The 23,216-nt window shown below is 38.3% G+C and overlaps 1 protein-coding gene across 1 annotated transcript in view; it reads right to left on the minus strand.

Moving 5' to 3' along the window:
* Positions 1-1,784: 1,784 nt before the first annotated feature.
* The window catches only part of PKN2 (protein kinase N2), a 30,938-nt gene continuing 9,506 nt past the window's right edge, over positions 1,785-23,216 (minus strand). Inside the window, exons 3-21 of the mRNA XM_009333795.1 lie at positions 19,513-19,630; positions 17,703-17,848; positions 17,392-17,605; positions 14,585-14,770; positions 14,177-14,286; positions 12,188-12,331; positions 11,974-12,049; positions 11,464-11,638; positions 11,070-11,199; positions 10,474-10,610; positions 10,309-10,384; positions 10,130-10,221; positions 8,880-9,056; positions 8,218-8,280; positions 8,039-8,115; positions 6,488-6,630; positions 5,029-5,136; positions 3,256-3,336; positions 1,785-3,175 (exon numbers count right to left, since the gene is read on the minus strand). Coding sequence (XP_009332070.1) covers positions 2,972-3,175; positions 3,256-3,336; positions 5,029-5,136; positions 6,488-6,630; positions 8,039-8,115; positions 8,218-8,280; positions 8,880-9,056; positions 10,130-10,221; positions 10,309-10,384; positions 10,474-10,610; positions 11,070-11,199; positions 11,464-11,638; positions 11,974-12,049; positions 12,188-12,331; positions 14,177-14,286; positions 14,585-14,770; positions 17,392-17,605; positions 17,703-17,848; positions 19,513-19,630 — 2,457 coding nt within the window. The 3' untranslated portion in view covers positions 1,785-2,971. The remainder of the gene's footprint in view (positions 3,176-3,255; positions 3,337-5,028; positions 5,137-6,487; positions 6,631-8,038; positions 8,116-8,217; positions 8,281-8,879; positions 9,057-10,129; positions 10,222-10,308; positions 10,385-10,473; positions 10,611-11,069; positions 11,200-11,463; positions 11,639-11,973; positions 12,050-12,187; positions 12,332-14,176; positions 14,287-14,584; positions 14,771-17,391; positions 17,606-17,702; positions 17,849-19,512; positions 19,631-23,216) is intronic.

Consider the following 23,216-nt stretch of genomic DNA (forward strand, 5'->3'; position numbering starts at 1 on the left):
GCTGAGGGACTGCATTCCCCCACGCAACAAAGGCAAGGGCATAGTGTCTTCGGGCACTTCCTGTGTTAATTCAACTGCAATTTAGACTAGATATTTGAAACTATCTTCATGTGGAGGCAGCCCTTTCTGGAATGATTGCTTAGTGACGTAGTGAAGCGAAGCGTCTCTAGGCAATGGTCTCATGTGAAGCTTTAGTTTGTTCTTAAGAGCAAAGACTTGTTTTCTACGTGCGCTCCGAGAAGAAAGCTTCACTCTCTGCTTAAAGAGCAAGCTCGTTGTGGGCTGGGTACGGGTTTTTGTTTGTTTACAGAGCTTTCCTATAAAATGGGGAGGGGGGGAGAGACTATAACGAAGAAATACCCAGGGAGGGGAGTGAGGGTTGTCTCCCCCTGCCCTCAAGGGAAGCCTGTGAAGGGAGAATGCTGATTCAAGCTGGCCGGACTTCAGTAGGCACGGTCTTCTCCTGCTCCCTTCAGAAGGGCTGCTCACCCAAGCAAGAGGGGGCTGCTTTTCTTTCACCCTCAGAAGGCGGGCATGCTCGGAGGTGATTACTTATTTTGATTCTTAAAAAAAACCAGAAGGAAGTACACTGAGCTACCACTAAGGGACTGGGTTTCTCTAAGTCCCTCCTGACCGCAGGACAACTTTTCCGAAGCTACCTGTGGAGAAAACATGACAAGTCACTTCAAGAAACAGGAAAATCACGTTTGGGACACAATTTACAAATTACTCTATTTAAAACTTTAATTTGTGATATTAATGACTGCAAAACACTTAGAATGACATTTGTTAAAGGCACATTTCATTTTAATGCATAGTGTACCATTCTAAAATATCCTAATTTCCTTACAAAGTGCTTGAGCAGCCACATACAGATAAAGTATAGCAAAATATATTTACAATCTAGGGTTTAAAATCTTAATCTGCCTAAAAATATTTAAAAAACTACAGAGATAAAATTAGTGCTTTCTTTCAGCTTAACTGGGTGAACATACCCTGCCCTCTAATTTTTTTTAATTTTTTTTTTTAGTGATTTACTTAGATTAAAAAAAGATTTCTGTACAAGATGTAGTTACAAAAAGGCATTTTTGAGGATACTTTCCTAAGTGTTAAGCACCCTGTTAGATGCTCATATATATATTTGGGAACCAAAAAGGGTGAGTGAACTGACTGTACCTCAAAAGTATTGGTTTCAGCTAGATACAGGAACATAATTTGTTTCTTATTAATTAGAATCTGGAAACAGGTAATGCTGAAAAGTTGACTCACTCTGCCAAACGTGATTTGTAGAGCTGGTAAAGATGCCTTCCTGCCTGCCTTCCTGCAGGGGGGGGATGCCCGATTACCCCGATTTAGACCTAGTAACCGTTTTCCCCCCCCGCCCCTCCCTAAGCCTCTCCCCTGCCTGACCCTGCAGCATCATGACTTCAAACAACCGCCTTGGCGTTGCGCGCTCAGGTGGTTTGCATTTCTTCTTTGAAGGAATAAAATCACAAGTTCTGAACTCACTTGCGTGCCGATTCTCACTGTCTTAGCCCATGAACAGCGAACTCCTGGCTAGGATGAACCCGTGAGAGTGCACGTGCAATCAGCTCTGGCTGGCGCCAGAGCTCAGGACCACGTGGGAAGTTTATTTTCCAAGAACAAATGTTTGCCCACAGAACCCCCGGTGCTAAAAATGGGTCTTGGTTTACAAGTATGCACAGTGTCTGGTCTAAATTATTTTTCAACTTTTGAGGTACAGCTTTTAGTGTTAAGGGGTTTATAAAATATACACTGTTTTTATCAAAAATATTTATACATTCCGTTACAACATATTGCTTTTACCCTCAGTAACTGCCAATCTGTGTTCTGGAGTTCAGTGGCCTATATGCATACAAATATTTTTTCCCCCTCAGAGTTCTACGTTGTTCACTTGGCCACTGTGCAAAATTAATGAAGTGGTATAATTAAATTACTTGCCTGGACATAAGAATACATTACAACTTCCAAATATACATGTTCACAGCATGTATACATTGAAAATCCTTATGTTTTCTAAAAGTGATATGATACTGTACAGCAGATAGAGGATGATCTAGGTGTGGTTAGCTACAGACCGGTTAACTTCTCTGTCCGCTCGGTGAGCGGGAAAGGCATGAGTTTGAGTACAGAAGTGGGTGGGCTTGGGAAATGCATATGCTTCGCTCTTTGCGGTCAGACCGAGCAACGTCCTTGTTACCTTCTTCGCATCGACCAGGGTTTTAAGCCATGCTTAAAAAGCTCGAAGGCAAAACTGTTTGGCAAGTGGCTTTGGTAAACTTTCTGGATTTTTCTCTGTAATGGAAGCACTTACACCGTTGTTATCTCAAAGGCAAGGCGTTTAACATTTTTCCTAATAAATACCATAGAAAATTTACAAAACAAGGCGTATCTGTTCAATCTCAATCCCATTATTTTAAGAACACAAGATGAAGGTGTACATAGAAATGTGTAGTTTTATAGACTGCACAAGATAATATTTAACTGAAACCGTTTGCCTTCTCCAGCTAGAATCGCGTTCTGTGAGAGTGTCATCACTATCCCAAACTTCTGTGTCAATGTGGCTGAGTAGAGATAAGCGGTCGCCTAGCTCAAAGTCTGCTTTTCCCACTTAAGGCAGATACTTTAAAAAGGGATGTTATCTGCTGTAGGAGAGCGAGAGAAACAGTACAGATCCACGTGTGCCCGTGTGCGGGAAGCTTAATACAGCCTGGGTTCACCGACTCAGCTTAAGAACTCCATAGACCTGCTTTCCAGTGCTCAGATAAAAAACAATATACAAAGAGGCCACTCTTCACAAGAGCGTTAAAACAGTACTTAAAAGGGTCTTCATGTGATTTAAAAAAACCCAGAAGCTACAGGTGGCACAGAGAGCAATTGAAGGGCCGGTATTCTTCCGAGAGAGGCATTCTTGTGAGCCAGTCAGCTGGGGTTTCACAGTGTCTAGAAGTTAACACCAATCAGCAATGTAATCAAAATCTCTGAACATTTCCTGCTCTTCTTCTGAAAGTATCCTTGGTTCCCGAGGTGGAGTGAGGATAGGTGCTTCAGAGGTAAATTCGTCATCGAAATTACTAACATCTTCTCGTCCTCTAATGGTGGGTACAAAAGGAGGCTTCACTTTCTTGGCCAGTAAAGCACTCCAATCTATTAGCTGTAAAAGAAACCAACTGATGTTTAGTTTCCCGTCTCTACTCCTTAGTGTCCTTAGAAATAGTATTAGTTTGTACTCACCCTGAAGAAGTGATGCTTTTTCACATCCTCGGCATCCTTCTCTCCAGCTCCAAGACGCCGCTCTGGATTTCTTCGTAGCAGCTGACAAAACACGCGAGATTTCAGTGCAAGAATTCAGGGGTAGGGGGAGGAACTAGGGAGGACGAGTGCTACTGTGTAAGAGCCAACACCAAGATTAGAGGGACAGTGAAGTTCATACTGCCTCACCTACAGAAAATTCTTGGTCCTCAGAGAAAGGGGAAGACAAAATTTAGATGTCTGTAGCTAGAGGTAGCAGTGCTCTTTCTTTTACAGATGCCTGAACCTGTCTGTTAGCGCAATTCCACCAGCAGCCTAGCTGTGAACAGAGAGCAGACTGATCTGTCCCACTGCAGATCCGCGGTACCGAGTCCTGGTACCCGAGGTGATTCGTGGGGCTAGCGTTCAGCAGAGAGGTATTGAAAAGTGCTTTCTGCTGGAGAGGATGCAGAATTTACATAAGCTAGTGCTTCTTGCTTGGCTCAGAAGAGACTACTCTGCTGTCTCCTGTGCCCAGCTATTTCACAGCGGTCGATTTACCAAGAGAGGGTGGAATGCTGCTTTACACGCCCAGCCAAATAAAAGGGTTTTCTAGTTAACACCAGAAGTCCGATGCTCCCATTTGTGAATCACGCCGCTGCGAGCTGACCCCTGTTCCAGGCAGAGCGCCCAGCATCAGGGTGGGTCGCTACATTCACGATGCAGCCATCAAACAAAAACGTCTGCTGTATTCCGTAAGAATTCCTCACATGGGAACAGTGCACATGCAGCTACAACTAGTGAACTGCAAGCACAAAGTTCACGGTACACGTGTTCTGGGTGCAGCGTAGCAGTCCCCTGTCCCCTGTGGATATCAGTGTGGTAATTTTCACCGTAAAAATACCCTCCCCAGGTACTGCCTGAAAACTGTGTTCTTCTTCCTTCTTTCTCTAGACAAACACTCTCTCCCTGGGAGTAAGCAATCACTTTAAGCTATAGAATATTTATGCTATTACTTAAACACTTATGTCACAGTAGTTACTGTGACACGCTTTAACTTACATGCTGCAGCACGTTGCTGAATTGGCTGCTAGACTGCTATTCAGTGTCAGACATTTAAAGTTGAGAGGCTGCTTCTGAAGGCTTTGAATCACCGCCAGTAGACGCCTTTCTATCAACTGTGATTGATAAGCTTCTACCTTAGACAGGTTCAAGCATCTTCTTTAGGTAAGTAGAGGCACTGCACTAAGGAATAGCACTAATAACAATCATAAACAAAATCAGCTGTTCTTTGCCAAGAATGGGACTGCAGATGCCATGTGTACGGTGTTCCCTGCCCCAGTTGGAATGAAACCAAAAAGATTTAGAAGTCTTTGAATTAAAATATTCATGTGACAATGTTAATCTACCAAATAGGTCAACGCAGCAGTGTTCTGCTAGGAAAAGAGAGCTGAACTTCTCTAGTTAGATACAAGTGGGAAACTTAGTTCAGGGAGAAAATAGAGCCTCTAGTGTTTTACATTTTAAAAAGAAAAACTTGCTCCTGGATAAAGTGGAACGGCACCGACAATTTTCACGTAAGGTGATAGGCAGCATGGCACAGCGTAAATGAAGCAAGTCTGAAATTTAATTGTAGAAAAGAATACCAAGTGTAGGTTCTTATGGTATTTTGTTCCTCACAAAGTAATTAATTTCCTTAATGTTGGAGAGGAAACAGGGCAAGAGGGGAACACGGTAATATTATTATTATTATTATTATTATTGTTACATTCTTACCCGTCTCATTATAGAGATGGCTTCTGTAGACAGAAATCGTGGATATCTTACTTCATCATTTACAATACTGTCAAACACCTCTTCTTCATCATCTCCAGGGAAGGGAGACTATAAGGAAAGTAATAAAAACCTACTATCAAACAGGCTTAAAAATCACTTACAGTTGAAAACAATGTATATTCAGCTGACAGTTTGGAATTAGACACCCTGAAATGAAGTCTTCCTTTTCCCAGAAACAGATAGGGTAGTTTTCCATAAGGAAGAGTAGAAAAGTAAGGCAAGCTGGTGTTATCCCTTAATTCTTACTGAAGGACTATGCTTTAAAAATGTGCTTTTAGAAGTCGAAACACGTAAAACTGGAATCTTCTTTGAACTCTGACACAAGATAGACAGGGAATGTGGAAAGTACGTATCAGCTCCTCTTTGGAACAGCTGCCATTCACAAGTAAAGTGGTCAAGACTCATTTGGTTTTGTAATATCGTTAGCATGTTACAGCTCAAGGGTTTTCAAACTATTTTGAAGTGGCCTGACAGATGTAGGCGACACCCTACAAGCTTTTTGTACTTTTTTACCTGAAAGGAAGCGAAAGGAAATTGAACGATCACCTTTTTTGAAAAAGAACAAAATGATGAGCAAATCTATAGTTTTTCCTCCGGTTTTTAGCATGTAAGCCATCACTGTGCTACCTGGGAGGTACCAAACCAAAATGGACCAGAAGGTAAAGCAATACATGCAACGGTAAATAACTGTTCAATAGTAATTTATTTACGCCAGCTCATTTACATGGAACTGGGGCATTCCATTTTAGCGCATGCGTAATTCAAATGGTAAACAGCACTGCGCTCGGCACAATCTTTCACTGATATCCAGTTTTATGCATTAAAGTTCGGTTCCATTCAAGCTCCAGGAGTTAAGGAGTTTATTTTTGCCCCCAAAGCATTTGAAAGCAGGAGACTGCTATAGCTGTACACATCCAAATTTGATGGTAACAGGTGTGTGCTGGAAACTGAGCTCCCCAAAACCAGATGTGCTCTGTTCTTGCTTAGAGACATGGATATTAATGTGCCATTACTGTAATTTGATTTAAGGCAGAATGACGTAATTAAAAACAAACCAAAACAAAAACCTAGAGATTAAGTCTTGGACCAGCTACAACTCATTCACTTCCACAGTTGCCGATAATTCAAGCTCATGACATGACTCATCAACTTCTATAGCGTTACAGCAGCTAGTATCAGGTAAGTAGCCGCTCAGTATTTAATACTTCTTTTTCTTGATGAAAACACATTAAGATGCTCACTGTAAAGCTAGGTATGCCTATACATACTGTATATACAAGTATTGCTACAACTGTGACGGGTAGGGCATATTAAATGTTGACAGGCTGGTATCTTCAGTTGTGTAACCTTTTTAAGGTATGTTAGTTTTATGACTCCATTGTATCTTACTAGAACTTACCTCACCCACTAGCATCTCATAGATAAGTACACCAAGACCCCACCAGTCTACAGCTCTTGTATAGGAAGTTTCTGTCAGCACCTCTGGAGCAAGAAATTCCGGTGTGCCACAGAATGTGCTTGTTCTGTCTCCAAATCCCATTCCTGAAAAGTTACAGTTAATGAAAAGCAAGCAGTATTTTCTGCCACTCTATAACCTGTTCCTCCAGCAAGTAAAACCTCTCTCTAGAGCAACTTCAGCCGACACTGTAGTTCCAGGGCCTGTCCTGAAAGCTCAGGCCAGTGACGTAAAACGCTCCCCCACTCTTCCCTCCCACGCCCTCGTTCCACGTGTGCATCAGTTTTAAGTTTTTCTATCCCTAACTATATGCAATGAGCCAAATTAAGCTTCCGGTTACACCTCTGTCACCCAGTTATCTTTGCTTGGAAAGATACAAACAATCTTATGCTGTATTTCTACTAGCTGGTAGAAGAAAATGTGGTACACTAGTTTCGTTAAACATGCCTACTATGGATGCTTCTGTAGTGGCAAAACTACATATAGTAAAGTAAAACACAGAGTGTAGTGAAACAAGCCCTGTATATTTGCAGGAAGGGCACAGTTTGGGACATGAGCACCGCAAGGACTGATGTGACAGTACCAGCGGAGGCAGTGCTGCAGAAAGCTCAAGAAAACCATTTATTGTAGTAGTCAGTAAACCAAAGAGCTTTTCTTGTCCTCGTTTCCTTTTGTCATTTATGGAACTTGTTTGTAGCTCAAGTCACAGGACTTGCCCTAGGATATTAAAGACAACAGTAATGTTTGAACACCTACCGAATTTACTAAATTCCCTCTTAGGCTACCTAAAAGGAAAAAGATATGGAGGACAGGCTATACAAATTGGAGAAGGAAATGGACCTTTCCAGATCTTCCCCCCCCAACGGGGTTTGAGAAAGACACTGCAATTCCAGTTCCTACCTCTGTTTTATGTCTTATTTGAAAGGTAGCTGCCAGTAGGGGGATGCTTGAAAGGAACTTTCTAGCATCTAGGCTTCCCTTTTGGGATAAATTTCTCTATTTTAGCTATAGTATACTTTGCATGTCATTTCCATATACTTAGAGTTGCAACTATTTCAGAGTTAAAAAAAATTAGATAATGAATTTGTAAAAAGTAAGAGTTGAGGTATGGATTATAATGGTCCTTCATTTCATTGTACAGCGTCAACATGTTTACAACGAGGAAAAACACCTAATGCTTTTTCTGCTAACTTGTAGCAGTATGCCTTATTAATAAACAGAGATGCGATGAAGTAAGAATCAGAACAGGTGATGCTCACAACTGGGAAAAAAATAAAAAAAAAATAGGGCTATGCTCAGATGCTCCTGATATTTCCCTACTAAGGAACTTCCTCCTATCTCCACAGTTGTACAATCAGAGATGTATTTTTTTCCTTCAGATGATACAGGGTAAGTATACACTATACACATTTGGCAGTCCAAAAATCTCAAGGAACAGTCAAGAGTAAGACAGACTGTGAAATTCCCCTAGAAAGAAAACTTAAGGGCCATTACCTTCTTTGCAAAGACCGAAGTCAGCAATTTTCACAAAGCCTTCTGTGTCCAGCAGTAAGTTATCCAACTTCAAATCTCTAAATGAACATTTGAGAACAAAATTGCATCACTGATGGTTCTTCAGCACTATTCAGAACAGCTGAAATTCATCTGCTGGAAATGGGTCAAGGTCTACTTACCTATATACTATTTTGTGTTCATGTAAATACTGAAGTCCAAGAACCACACATGCAGCATAGAATCTGTTGAAAAAGTTAAAATTTCAATGGATTTTAGTCTTGCTTTTCAGAATGTGAAGTCCATTATTATTGGGTTTTTTTTTAATTAACCATCCTCTGAAGATTACCGATTGTTTTTTCGGGTACAGATTCGTTTTACACAAGGTCAGAGTTTTAAAGCCAGATGGCAAAAAATGCTTAAACTTGCAGCTTTCAAGCTGTAGTATGTTCGCTTGGCCTGGAGGATAAGTTTTCTGTAGTGTCCACTGCCATGGCATTGAAGGATTTCTAATTTGGCTTATTCTTTCTTTTTTTAGCCTTGTCTGCTGTTTTAACTCTTCATTTAGCTTTTTAATGTAATCTTTTAAAAAAATTATTAAAAAAAGTATTGTAAACATTAAATATTTGTGTATCATTTTTGAATTCAGTGTAGATTCAGGCACATTAAACCCGCATGTGTCTTTTTCTAACAAAATCAGTTAGAATCTCTGACCCTTTTAAAAAACTTAAACAGTATTTACTGAAATGACATAACATAGAGGCATGTAGTGATAAAGAACTTAGTTTTTATCCACCGAACAAAACGCCTTCACTTAACAGCAGAAAAAGGGATGGATACTCACACTGCTCTTGGTTCAGAGAAGACATCAGTATGAATGTGCATCATCAGATCCCCACCAGCAGCATATTCCATTACAAAGCAAACGTGATCTTTGGTTTGGAAACAAGCAAAAAGGTTCACCAAGAAGGGATGTCTTACACTATTCACAGTTTCAAATATTCGCTTTTCACACATCAAGCTGCAAACAGAAAATCAGTAACAATTTAAAGCTGAATCCTGAACCGCAGTTTTTCAGCTCTCAGAAACTATTGGTAATTTATACCTTATGTTTTTTCCCCTCTATTCCTCAGGATAAGATAAGAACTTTTTTTGTTTCAAGAGAGAGGTTTTAATACTTGCATACACATTACGTTGATGCCAGAATTTCCACAAAGTTACATTCAGCTTTCACAAACAAAAAAGGAAACCTAGCAGTCCATGCAAATTGTACGCTGCCAATTTTCCTTCCAAATGCTCAGACTTGCATTGAGTATGCATCGATATCATGTGGCGTTAGCTCCAATCCACTTTTATTTTAATTGTATACAATACAAAAAGTGGAAGAACAGTAACAATATTATGACATCTATCTATAGTAATTCCGGATTATTTCTCCTTAAGCCAATTGGTTAATTTGTAGCTTATTCTTAATACAGTTATCTTTCTTCCTGCAAGTCAAATGAATGTAGTCACTATTAAACAGTTGTAAAAGCACCTTCTTGCACTAAAACTAGACAGTTTTGTAACCGCCACTTCACCTCCAAGCAAAGAAAAATCTGAGTTTTGGGGCAAAAAGATTAAAAAACAACCAACCGACAGTGGAGTATACAGAGGGCTTAAGGGAAAATGTGACGGACAGAGTATGACAGTATGTCACAGTTGAGGAATACCATCATAGATGTTTCTGCCAGTAAAGAAAACATAGTCACTGTCCTCCTGAAATGTGATGGAAATCTACAGAACAAGTCATCAGAATAAATAATTGCAAGAGAACCTAAATGAAAAACAGGATCGGGTTTAAGTCAGAGCTGTGGTACAGGCGTGGTAAGAGGGGCACTAAAACGAATCAGTATTCCTGGGCTACACTGCTCCCTCCTTGCCCCAGAAGAAAGAACAGACGTCTGCAGCAGCCAACTAAGCAGGGAGATGACAACTTGTTTTGCTCTTTCACTGAATTTAACTACTGTTTGGTAGAGCTTACAGTTGTGTTGCACGCAGAAAGAAAACACAATTGATTTATGGAATCCATGTATCCATACTTGACAAACTGACCTGTCTACTTCATCACGAGCGACAATATCTCCTTTCTTTAAGGCTTTAATAGCGAACATCTCGTTTGTGTTTTTGTACTCTGCCAACAGCACCTAAAGCAGAAGATAAACGATTAATTTAAGAGCTATATTTGGTTCTTGATATAGCCTTGACATTCGATATAGCCTTTTGACATTTACCTTTCCAAAATGTCCTCTGCCCAGTACAGCACAACATCTGAAATCCTTCAGACTGAATTGAAATCTTTGTTGTGATCTATGTAAACAAAAAACATCAAAAATCTTCTAGTTTGTTAACTTTAAGAAATATTATTCATATCAACAGCAAAACCACTGCTTTTTTACCTTCTATCTTCAGGCTCTCGGGTGTTGGTGTATTTTATGTCTGAATGGGGAGCATCAGGCTCACGGATTATTTCAGGCTGGAGTTTTGGGACAATGCTATTTCTGCCATTTTCAAAATCAAAAGTTGTTACTTCATCCTGTGAGGAAAAAGAAGTCTGAAAATTTAAGACTGATTGCGAAGGCAAATTAATGCAGAAATTTTACTATAAGCATGTGAAATTCTTAACACAAGAATTATCTAAGCTAAAATGGTATACTTTAAGATGATACAAACAAGCAAGCTTTCCACAGACTGATGAGACTTATCGCTCTAGTCGTTCTGCTCTTTGTTAATAAAACCATTTTTTCCTGAATACTCTAATGATTTTGGGCTTTTTTTTTTTCTATGGTGGAACCAATGACATGGAGAGTTAAACACACCAACCATGGAAACAGTTTGCCACCAAAAGTAATGGGAGCATTCTGTTGAGACAATTCTATACGTGTAAGTTAAGTGAGCATATGCTGAAACAATAAGGGGAGAAATCCATCATAAAGATGCCAATATTACAACCTTGTTAAACTGTATATAGCATGAAATTCTTAAAGTTACTTGCCTGAGATGGCACATCAGGAGCCTTTATCTCAGAGGAAGATTCACATATTTCCCCAAGGGAAGATGCACGGGGTGGAGCAGGTGGAGGCTCAGGCTCAAGTTCAAAGTCCAATTTGGCAACAGGAGAGTCACTGGCAAGAAAATAAATAACTCCTCAGTGTATAAAAGAGACTGTTTTAATAGTATGAAAACCAACTCAAAACTGCACGTGACGTAGATTTCTCCTAAAACAAATCTTGTGTGTATAGATCTGTCTATAAAATGGGTGTCCAAAATTAAAACACTGAAGGGTCTGCAGTCTTGCAGAATAAACAGATTTGACGTACATTAGGGCATAAGCATCTCACTGTTACTTTTGCTCTTCAAAGTACTTGAAAATAGTAGATATCACCCACCTGGCTGGCAGTGTTAGTTCAGGAATGTGTGCATCAACCACTGGCCCGCTAGCAGGCACTGGTGCTTGAGGGCTGAAGGTGCCAGAGTGATTTACTGTAGGAATAGCTCTTCTTACCAGCCTTCCCCAAGTGGCAATATTAATATTCATTTGAGGAGCTCTGAGAAATGTTTTGCCTGTGGATATTGTGAAAAAAGAAAATAGAGTGCAAGTAATTTCCTTACTTATTACCAAAAGCTATAATTTAAAAAAAAAAAAAAAAATCATATTAATCAGTTTATAGTTTCTGAAGAACAAACTGAATTTGTCATATTCCCTAGCAATTCCTAATTATTCACTATTAAATGCTAATGCATAATAAGGAATTCTAAAAGAAAACACTTCTAAATGCAATGCCAAATCCTTCATTATCAACAGCTTTATTCACAGGCAAATGTTAGGTCTCTGTATAAAAAAGATATATCACAGATATGTACAATTTAAGCTTTACATGTTCATATTAAACAATCACCTTGCTGTTTTGAAAAAATTTTCTTCTGCCTCTGGAGTTTTGGTCTTCTTTCAATAACTGGATTAAAAAACGTAACCTGCAGTTCAAATAATGTGTGTTATAATTCAAGTTTCAAAACAAAATGCATTCTTAAAAGTTTAAGAAAAACTTCTTAAACTAGTCTGCAATATAATACTTGCAAGTATGCTCAAGTGCTTCAAAGAAACCTTCTTACCTCTGCAAACAGAGTGCCCTGGGGTTCAAGATAGAGACACATGCCATGCCGTTGGTTATCCAGGAAATCCTCCAACCTCAGAAACTTTACTGCACACAAAGATCTCCAGTCACGCCAATAAACTGAGATTTCTAATTCACGTGACTACGACAGGAAACATATACACAGGAAATTACTTATTAGTAATCGTTCTGCAAGAGTCACCTCTGTACAATCATAAGATCTAGCAGCTCAAGGATCAAGATGCAGAGCTGTTACTTTAAAAGAGTGCCAGGGCTAACTAGCCACACTGGGCAAGCTCTCACTAGGATGATCGTAGCATTTCACTTCAGTTCAGATGTGATCGCCAGGGTCCAAATAAAAGTCTAAGTGTAGAATTCCCCCAAGAGTAGGAGGAGAGAGTCACAAACAGTCACCAGACTTTTTGAGTCAGTCTAACAACAGTGCTAGTTCAAGGTATTTTAGCTCAAGCTCTGACAACAAATTTTTACCTGTGTTTAGAAACCTCAACTTTACTAGTTTTCTCCATGTTATTACCAAGTATCAATTGCATTTCACGGCTGCCTAGTGACATTTTAGTACCTGCATACGCATCATGATGCAAGACTTTATACAGTATCTCTAGAAATACATAAAGTTTTTGTAACATGGTCGCGAAGAGGGGCCAAAAACTTTAAACTAACAAGAACTACTGCTGTATCTTGCTGGTGGGATTTATATATTCTTAAGGTGTCCTGTTACAAAAGCTTGTTACAAAATGTGAAGAATCCTGCAATACAATATAGCAGCAGCATTGTATGTTACTGAGTTCTGTCAGCATAGTTTAATTCCATCATGATGCATCAGTTTACTGTCTTTATATGACAGCTGTAGGTTTTAAAAGAAACAAAAGTTAAGAAGCAGCAACAGATAAGAAAACGATGGGGTTTGGAATGTGCATTTCAAATACGGAAAGATGTGTGGTCATGCCCAGCAGAAGCAAGGTCCTTTTCTGGCACCAAAAAGCATCTAATATTGAGGTCTTAAATAGCGAACATGACACATACTAGGCTGGTAGGAGCAGCTACTGAACTTTGACTAGTTCTAGTCTTAATCTGAGAATAATCAAGGCTTCAGGACTCCACAGCTGCTAGTTTTGTTCTGCACTACTAACCGGAACCTGAATTTCTCTACCTGTAGGTCTAAAACTGCTTCCTTCCTAGATGGAAAGAATCTGGTTTGGGGCTTGGAGGGGTGGGGCTCGGTGGGGAGAGAGCAAAAACAGGAAGGTGGCTTTTTTTTTTTGTTTTCTCATTTGTTTTAAATATATACTGGAGATGACATATAGGCTCTTCAAATATAGTTTAATTTTCAGTCTCTTTTAAAAACCGATGGGAAAAAAAAATCCTTGTACCATAAAATACTATGACTATCAGGTAACTAAAAAACAAATGCTTGATTAAACCTATATAACATAAATTCTCTTCAAAAGGTGTGAGGAAAGAAACATCAAGTATCATTTCGCTACTTGCGTCCTCCAAGTAACATTTAAAGTTCTAGGAAAGAACCATTAGTGAGTTTATTTATTATTCCTGAAGAATTGATCAGCTTCACATGAGAAGACTTTTACAGAAGCACTGTAAAAATTCTATGACATAGCTTTACCAAAATATCCAAACTATATCTGATATTAGAATTTATTGATAAATAACGAGAAGTTGATCCTAATAAAAACATAAGCACCGTTTATCACAGGGTAAAAAGATGCTAAGTGTTAGATCTTGGATAAAAGTGTTATGTCAGTTTGTAGGCCAGAAAAGGTAAAGTTTCTAGAATGCCAGCCCAGTGTAACAGCTTACCCCCAGGGAGCTCATTCTGTTAAGGATGGGAATACTTGCACATATGAAATTTGAACATGATCACAACAACAGGAAGAAAAAAAATAAAGCAACGTGAAATTAATCTAAAGAATCGACTATAGCTGTCAATGAAGTAAGACCACATTTTTACCCTGTCTAGTTCCAGTGTAAATTTCTGATCCCATGACTGATTGGAAATAGGTTTCCAGCTAGTTTGACCAACCACAGTGTTATCCAGCTTCAGTACAGCACAGACTTCATCTGTAAGTAAAGTACACAAACTCAGCTTAAATCTTTAAGAGGATTTTCCACAAACAAAAAAAATCTTCAGGAAGTTTCTCTTAAAAATGTAATCTCATATTTAATTGGTTCTTATGGGCATAATAGTGTGGTTGTGTTTTGGGTTTCTTTTTTTTTTTTAAACAACTTGACAGATGAAGAAACAGAGACGTTTAAAGCTTCAAATCAATGTAGATTTTAAGTTACAGAACATGGCGTGCACATTAAAATGTAAATAAAAGATATGCATAAAAATAAGAGAAGTAAGAGTATACTGAACTGGACAAGTCATCAGTTTTCAGAAGGTTTCTACTACTCCCACTTTTACTTTTACTGGTTCTGCTCATGAAAGATGATCTGGCTTCATTTGGACTCCAACCAGGTAGCGTAATTGATGTGGCTTTTGATCGACCAGGGACGTTTTCCAAAATATCTTGGCAGCCCATTAGCCTAACTTCCAGGGTACCTAGAACAAGACAGACAATGATTTATCAAAGACTTCTGTTCTTAAGTAAACAAAGTGAATGACTAATGATTGATTTATGGCAATAGCTCACATTCTGACCCCCGCAGGGTGTAACAGAAATATCAGATGAAATCAAAAGACAGATCTAAGACAGACAAATATACTGAAAATAAGCATTAAAAGTCAAATATGTGGCACTCAACCTTCTAGAAGGAGCAACAGTTCACCAAAGTAACACATGGCTTCGGCAATTAAAATAAACACATTGACTATTGAGACTACAAATTTGTTTAAGGTACATTCAGAAGTCACGTTTGCCTGCTGCATGCTGAAGACAAATTTGAGTTAGTACATAATTTAAAATCATTGAATTGTTCCAACTTGACTGAATTTGGATTTATAAAAGCTCATACAAGAAGCTACTCTTCAAAATCTTCTACATCTTTAACCAAATGAGGTATAGAGGCTGCTGTTCTAATTTAAGAGAGTTTCCTCCAGCAGCACAGAAACATCTGAATACCACAGATGGTTACAAGAACGGTAGGACTTGCCTCATCCTGTACAAGATAGCATCTGTAAAACTGTGACACCACCGACACTAACAAAATTAACTATTAGAAGTGGTGAAATTAGCCAGTTCATAATCATACTGTCAGCTAGAAATGCAGCTCCTAAATGCAGTGTTCTTTTGATAGCAAATGTACTTGTCTGTGAAAGTTAAAAGTACTCTTTTGTAACAGAAACTTAAGTCAGACTTGACCTAAAAACGGTCTGGCAACATTATAGCCCACAGAACAGACTCCAAGAAACCAGGCTGAGAAGAAATCCCATCCTGGAGGGAACTAACAGCCATTAGTGACAGCTAAGCATTAGGCTATGAAGACAAAGAGATGCTATTGGCCCCCGAAACAGGTTAAAAGGTAAAAGAATACTTAATTCCCAAACTCTGTTTAGGAAAAAACAAACAAACAAAAAACCCCTCAAAAAACCAGAAAGGCTATAATCTTGTGTAAGGACTGGATGCGTATCGGAAAGTTCTGTTGATGCACTTTAAAAAGTATGACAGTAGGACTGATCTATTTTTCACAGTGTTAGAGGCAAAACACAAAGACACCGTTCATTTAAATCCAGTTCAACACAAAAGCTCTTTATGTAGCCAATGTGAAAGTGAAACTATTAAGAACTTCACAAACATGTAGCTCTGTTTTGATAATTCCTATTAGAAACTGTTCATATGTATCAGTAAATCACGTTTAAAGAGGAATTATTTGTCACTATAATGTATCTGACCCATGATTACGTATTACAGGAAAAGAATTAAAGAAAAAAAAAAAGCTGTTTTAAACCCAAGGCACGATACTTCCTGCCCATGGTCACTGGCCATTTGAGATTCCATATGATGAAAAGAAGCTCCCCTCACCAGTCTGCAACTTCACAATGGCTCTCAGTTGAAGTCCTGATGCTTTTTACCCTTTGCTACAAGTCTTACTGAACCAAAATGGAGGACAACTAGACTCGCTCCATTTTATTATTCTTATTGCAGCTCAGCAGAAGAGTTCCTCTTTTTTGTTTTAAAATAGAACCCCACAGTAATTCAAAACTAAATTCTGGTTTCAGTTATACATGTATAACTAGAGTAACATTTGAATTACAGATATTTTTTTTTTAATAAACTTACTCTGTTAATAGATGGTTTAATAGTTACATGTAAAATGTTTTAGGAAACAAAACAGAAAACCAAACCTATCTGTACTAGTAATTCTTATACGACCATTTATTAAATAAATTTAGTAAAGCAACATACCCCCAAGTAGTCAAAAGTATTTGCTTTTCTTTAAGAACACTGGGAGGCAAATGTTTAAGAGCTTTGTTAAGGTACAGCTCATCTCTTGAAACAATTTACTTCCAATGAAGGACAACAATTCCAGGCGAACCCAAACTACGAGAAGTTCCTTACAGTCTTATATTTATATATAAATGTAACTGTTCCCTCACAGTAGGTCAAGTCTCTAGGAAAAAAAAAAAATCTCCATGTTTAATCGCAAGGAAAACAATTTACTCCAATAAATAGAGGCTTCAATAGTTCCACACGTTTGTTAGGATCTCCCTCTTTGGTTTAGAAATATAATGCATGTTTTGGTAGCATAAATCTCACCTTTTAGGAAGTCAGTGTGGTCCAGTGGGAAAAATAGGGACTGGGAGAAAAGCTGGGTGCCTACCCTCCAGCTCTGCCACTGACTTGTTGTATGACCAGGGCAAGTCACTTAACCCTTCTGCACCTCAGTTTCCCCATCTGTAAAATGGGGATAATGATACTTACCCACCTTTTAAAGTGCCTGATAATCTAAAGATGAAAGGCGTTAGGTAAACGCTAGTAATATCATTCTATAATGACCTAACTTAAGGCCAGAACTTCACTTTTTCAATAGGATTATAAAAAGGTCAACAAATAAATCAAAGAAACTTATCTGCATTTTTTTGGCACATAGGCACTTGGAAATTCTAAATGCCTTTGTCTAGGAAAACAACAACAATGAAGTATGTCCAGAAAGAAATGAAGTTGGCATTAAAGATTTGTTTTAAACCATTTAATAAAATAAAATGCGCTCCATAAATCATACCTGTTAAAGCTGCTGGTTTGGACAGTGTACTATACTGGTTTTGAGTAGATATTACACTTTGACGAGGACTTAATGTGGGTGAAGAGACCAATGAAAGCTCCTCTATAATAATACTGCTTTTGGGATGGTTTTTAGGAAGTTCATTCAATCTCTGTTCCAGTGAATACTTCAAGAGGTCCAACTTCTGGCTTGATTCATTAAATCTTGCTTGCGCCTTTTTAAAACAAAAAAAAAATTGAAATATTTCAGATTTTTTTTTCTTGAAAGAACATTTAAAATAAAGTATCAGAAATTGTAACGACGTAAATTACTTCTGAAAGTGCCTTTCTGTCGGTAACTTTCCCAGATCCAAGTAATTTCATCACATTTTTTGCACCTTCTGCTACAGCATACTCTATCCTAAAGTGATGCCGTAATTCTTCCATTCGGAGTTCAAGAGGGCTTATCACAGGTTTTGCTGCAAAGAGATATAAACAATCAATCTTCACTGAAGACAATACCCATGTTTAATTTCTTTAATATTAAGCCCTCCCCAATATAAACAGAAGAGGGGAGAAAAAAAAGAAAAAAAAGAAAAAAAGAAAAAAGGGGAAAAAAAAAAAAAAAGAGTGAGATGCAGTAAATGTAGTCCAAAGAAAAGCTTGAAGTATGTCATAAAAGCAACAGTGACATTTTAAGCATCTGCATTTGAAGGAAGAAATAACTGATCAGGGCCTCGATCCAATAAACAGGTCCTACTCCTTGAAGAGCTATAATTGCTAGAGGATGCGAGAAGAAGAACATGTCTTCAGGGGAGTTAAGGGACAAAAACCAAATCTCCCAAACATCATTCAGCTGGCAAGAAGGAGATTTTGAGACTTCCACATTTCTGAACCACGCTCTGAGGATTTATCTTTCAAACTACTTTGTAGCTAAGTAGATCCCCGATCGGTTTCTGATAATTCTCCTGCTCCACACAAAATCCCAGGGAACCTGGCTTCTGCCAGCACAGAGAATGTAAGAGGTCCCATACACTGCCTTCCCCAAATGGATTGGGTTAACCATTCTAATGTCCACTTCTTACAGTGTTTAGATTTCCTAAACAGAATGAGAAAGTTTCCTGGATATATTCCTTTCTGTTTAGAACTTTAAGAGTAGTAGGAACACAAAAAGGCCTTTGAAAGCCCTTTCTAGCTTGAGTACCTTTCTTTTTCTTTTGAACAAATGACATACATAACACATGTGCTAAGATGGGGTATTAAAAAAAGCCAGAAGTGTCATAAGTGTAAAACAAACAAAGAAAACCACCCTCCCACACACACCCTGCAAAACAAAACAAAACACACACAAGTTTTTCATTATCTAGGATATATCCAGGCCCTGATTATGAGCATTGTCATAAAACTTCAATACTCAGAAATGCATACGAATAAAGTTCAAGACTTAGAGATGTACCGATATGCCCACAATTTTATAGTACACTCATGCTACGATAGCTCAGGAGTAATTTTTTTTTTTTTTTTTTAAATTTAAAGATTTCCAAAGAAATGCAAGTTTAAAACTACTTCTGAAATGCAGCGTGAGTATTTCAAGTCAGGTCATTTTAAAACCACTGATTTATTTTTGTTTTTAAAATAGTTGTTTACTACTCAATGTAGCCTAAATACACATAAAGACAGCAAAAATTTGCCTCCATCTGTGCTCCCATTAGTAATAATAAGGTCAATCTATTCAAGTATGACAAGCAGGCCTTAAACCTGTGTCGGGTTGGTTTTTTTTTTTTTTAGGATAGTGGAAAGATTATATGCTTTAAAGAAAATTACTAGTTATTGTTAAGACAAAAGAAAGTATGCATGAAGGGAGAAGGAAGACCACAAAGCAGAAATGGACTGCATAAGGTGTAAGAAGGATGACGAAGAGAGATTGTATTTCTCTTCATTAAGCTTAAGGTATTTTGCTTCAAGTCAGATGTATTTGGCATCCTAACACACACTATGGTATGCCTAGTCTCTGATTATTTTTGGTTCATGCAAGCTTTGTCCAACATTCCTACTAGAAATTTATGGTAACTGTGTGCATACGGGTACATATCTACATGGCATTCTGACAGTAATGATTCACATTTCCTTTCTACTCCATCACCATTATCAAAAGCCAATTCATTAGTCTGGACTGCCTGAAGAATCTGCATCCTTATAACTTCTATTTTTGTCTTGCTGTCCTGGAGCATCTGCTGAGCTGTGGCAAGAAGTTTTCGATCCTATTAAAACAAACAAACAAACAAACAAACAAACAAACAAGTTAAAATCGTAAACTCTTCATGGAACAAAACACATTGAAAGCTTCAAAACCCACGTGCTTTAGGAACAAGAACTAAATCTGTGTAGTTCACTCAGTATAGCAGACCAATTCAACAGACCACATTAGGATATTAGTGGAAATTAATTTAGGACAGAGGCATATTCTGGTTGATTAAAGACTATAAGCCACTCCCATGGAAACTGTATCTGTTTAAAGCTGACTAAAGGAGGCATAATCTAGCAACACTGCATGTGAAGGTTAATGTTTTGTAAGCTGATACTAAAGAAAGGACAAGTATTAAGTGCAAAATACCCCCACCCTACATGGAATGACTCAAATTTACTGTGAGTACGATGAGAACTCTTCTAATAGACAAACACTAGACAAAATCCATATAAAGATCATTGTACTAATTCACTCGAGCAGATTTTCAATCTTGAAATTAGAAATATGAAGTTAGCTTACACAGCACATTACAAATAAGTCTGCAGTATGTTTTTCTGAACAAATCAAAGCTGAAGATTTTTTTGCATTAATAAATACATAATAGACGAGGGTTACTTCATTAGCTATTTCATCAGCAACTTAAAGTACAGTACTTTTCATCTAAATAAACTAAGATAAGCAATTTTTGTTTTCAAAAGCAGTAACACCAGAAGCAGCTTAGAAGAGAACATTTCTGAAGATGAACTTTCAAACTAACTGAAAATACGATTTCATTGTCAGGAGCGCAGCCAGCCATCCACACATTTCTCAGGTATACCATTTTTTGCCCTCCAGCTACTGGAGATCTGACTTACAATGGATTATCAAATGGTTCTCGGATGTGGAACTGTGCCTGTGCTTCTATGGCTGCTGCATGGCTCTCTCCATATGTTCTGGGAATTACCAGATAACTTAAAGGTGATCTGACTTGCAGTAAGAACAAAAAAAGGGGTTTAAGAAAATTTGAGGCAGTCTATTTGTCCTGTCTGTGCGGTACCAATCAATCACAGTAATTAACAGTAGTCAGTGTAGATGAGTATCACACTTGTTATAGCCCAAAGGGTATTTTGGTTAACTCATTTTGTAGCCGCTCTATAACCTCATTAATAAGTTACTTTCCCATGGACATGGTTTATACTTATATTTTTAATTTTATAATGAAGTTATCAATTATTTAAGAAGTTAAAGAAATTAAATTCTTCCCCTTACCACAACCATGACAAAGAACTGCAGTGTAGCACAGATACCCAGAGCTAGAAATACTGGCACCATGAAGTATACTGTGAGAAAAATCAGTACGCTGAGAAGAGGGAAATTTACCTTCATAGAGCTCCTTATGACCTTGCGCCTAAGGCATTACTCACTCAGATATTTTAATGCTGCCCTATGTTCCGCAGGGTAGATACACCAAGACAGATACATAAACAGGCTTTGGCTGCATGGGGAGAAATTGTGCCCCCTCTGCATACCAGAGTCTCAGAACTCTTGGTTTTAAGTTTAGTATTAATCAACATTTCAGAGAGATACCACTAGTTTTCATATTTTAAGATTCCATGTTAGCTATCCAATCATTTAACGAGTACATGGAATTTCCTAAATAAATGCCTTCTCAAATACAAATGTCAACTTTTGAAATAACCACCGTCTACAGCAGAGGATAGGATCTAAGTAACAGATTGTAAGCAACTCTAGAATCCTGTATTAAACCTTATCCATGCATCACTCTGATGTATAAATACGCTGTAAGCGTTTCTTTGTCTGTATCTTCACTTTTATGGGTTTTTTTGATCTTGCTGCTCTTGATTGTCCCTTATATCCTCTTACTGCAATGGATTTGCTTGCTCAGGGGCAATATCAGCCCTCAATGCATAGAATGGAGATAATTCAGGATTATAGAGATATCCTTATGTTTTCAAGAGACAGAAAATCCCATCTTCAGAACCAAAATGAACGTGTTCTACTCAGCAGCTCTTTTAGTGTTGGAGGCTGAATACAAAGTATTTCAAGGCATCTCCTGAGTATAGAGAACTGACAGTGCCTGTAAAACTGATCTGCAAAGCTGTCGTGGGATCTCAGAGAATCCAAACAAGTCCAAGGAAAGATGATCAATATCTCAGAAACACTTAAGTCCGAATAGGTTGAGCTGAATGTTACTGAAGCGAGTAAGTACAAAGGGAAAACCCTCCCATGAGATGATGGGTTTATTACTATTAACAGATTGCTTTTTCATTTTTAAGAAACAAATGATGACCTCCTTCCATTAAATTTAGGTCTGAAAATAATACAACAAGTTTGAAATTAGATCATATAGTACACTTGAATAAAGGTCACAAAAGAGTTTAATGTTTTAAAGAGGGTCCTGTGACTACTTTTTAAAGAACTACTGGATTACCGGGGTTGGATTCAAACTGGGAATTTTCTGCGCCTTTTGCCCACCTCATCCAGACACTTGAGTTGTTTTAAGCTCTGCTTTTTAAAATGTAATCACCATACTCAAGCCTACAGTTTAAACCCGCCAAATTAACTCACTACTGAGTATTAAGAACATGAGAGAATGAATACGTACCATTTCCATCCTGTTTGTTGAAGCAGCTGGCAACGCTTTTGTGTTTTCCAGCTTGCTCTCCCCAGCCCAGTTACTATATACACCCAATCTGGTAGGCTGATTTAAGCATTTACCAATTGCAAATACAAGACTCAATCATCAATTTTAATTACATGCCTCAATCATAAAGCAAGCCAGAATTTATCCTTTCTACCTAGTCTGATCAAAGCCTGCTAACAATGTCTAATATTATAGCCTGAGTGTTTAGTTAAGTTTTTCCAGGCTGTTATAAGATTACTTACTGAGGGTTTATTAGGAACATAATTCGTGTATGTCTTTTGATCCATTTGGGTCAGCTGCTTATTATTTTTAAGTGTACCTGATGTTAAGTACATGGCCCCAGAGGATGTAGACTCCAGGGTTTCCAGGAGCTGCGGGACTGTAGTGCATGGACAGCATTCCCAGGCCCTTAGTCATAAGGTGCACTTCAGATATTTCTTCCATCTGCCCCAGGCTAGTAGGTTACAGGTCACTTTCAGATAAGGCTACCAAAGTACCAGCTGGTTCAACAGAAGTGCTGCTGGGACAGAATGGGCTTGATGGCACCTACATTCCATCTAGCCTGAACTAATTTTTCTGGGGATGAGCAGCATTCGTTGTAATTTTTTCGAGGTATAAGAAAGTCATGCAGGAGGCAGATACAAAGTAATCTGCCTCTCCACCAGCCCCTAGCAGAAATTCACTCAGAAACATTAAATTCCTTTCCAGCCCTTTCTGGTTAGTATCAATTATAAGGGGTAGCAACACAATTCACAGATGTCTACTCTTCAAGTCAAACACTTCTTTTTCAGAAGTTCGCTGACCTAGCTAGGTGTCGGCTCAGTCAGTTAAGAACTTAAAACATTTCAATTTTATTTACTGTTGTCTGTACACAGAAACATCTAAGCAAGCTACTACATACTATTTGTTAGATCCATGCTTGTGTTTCCCCTTAGTTTGGAAATTCATCTCCTTC

The sequence above is a fragment of the Pygoscelis adeliae genome, unplaced genomic scaffold (genome assembly GCF_000699105.1).
Source record: "Pygoscelis adeliae isolate BGI_AS28 unplaced genomic scaffold, ASM69910v1 Scaffold10, whole genome shotgun sequence".
NCBI classification, from domain to species: Eukaryota; Metazoa; Chordata; class Aves; order Sphenisciformes; family Spheniscidae; genus Pygoscelis; species Pygoscelis adeliae.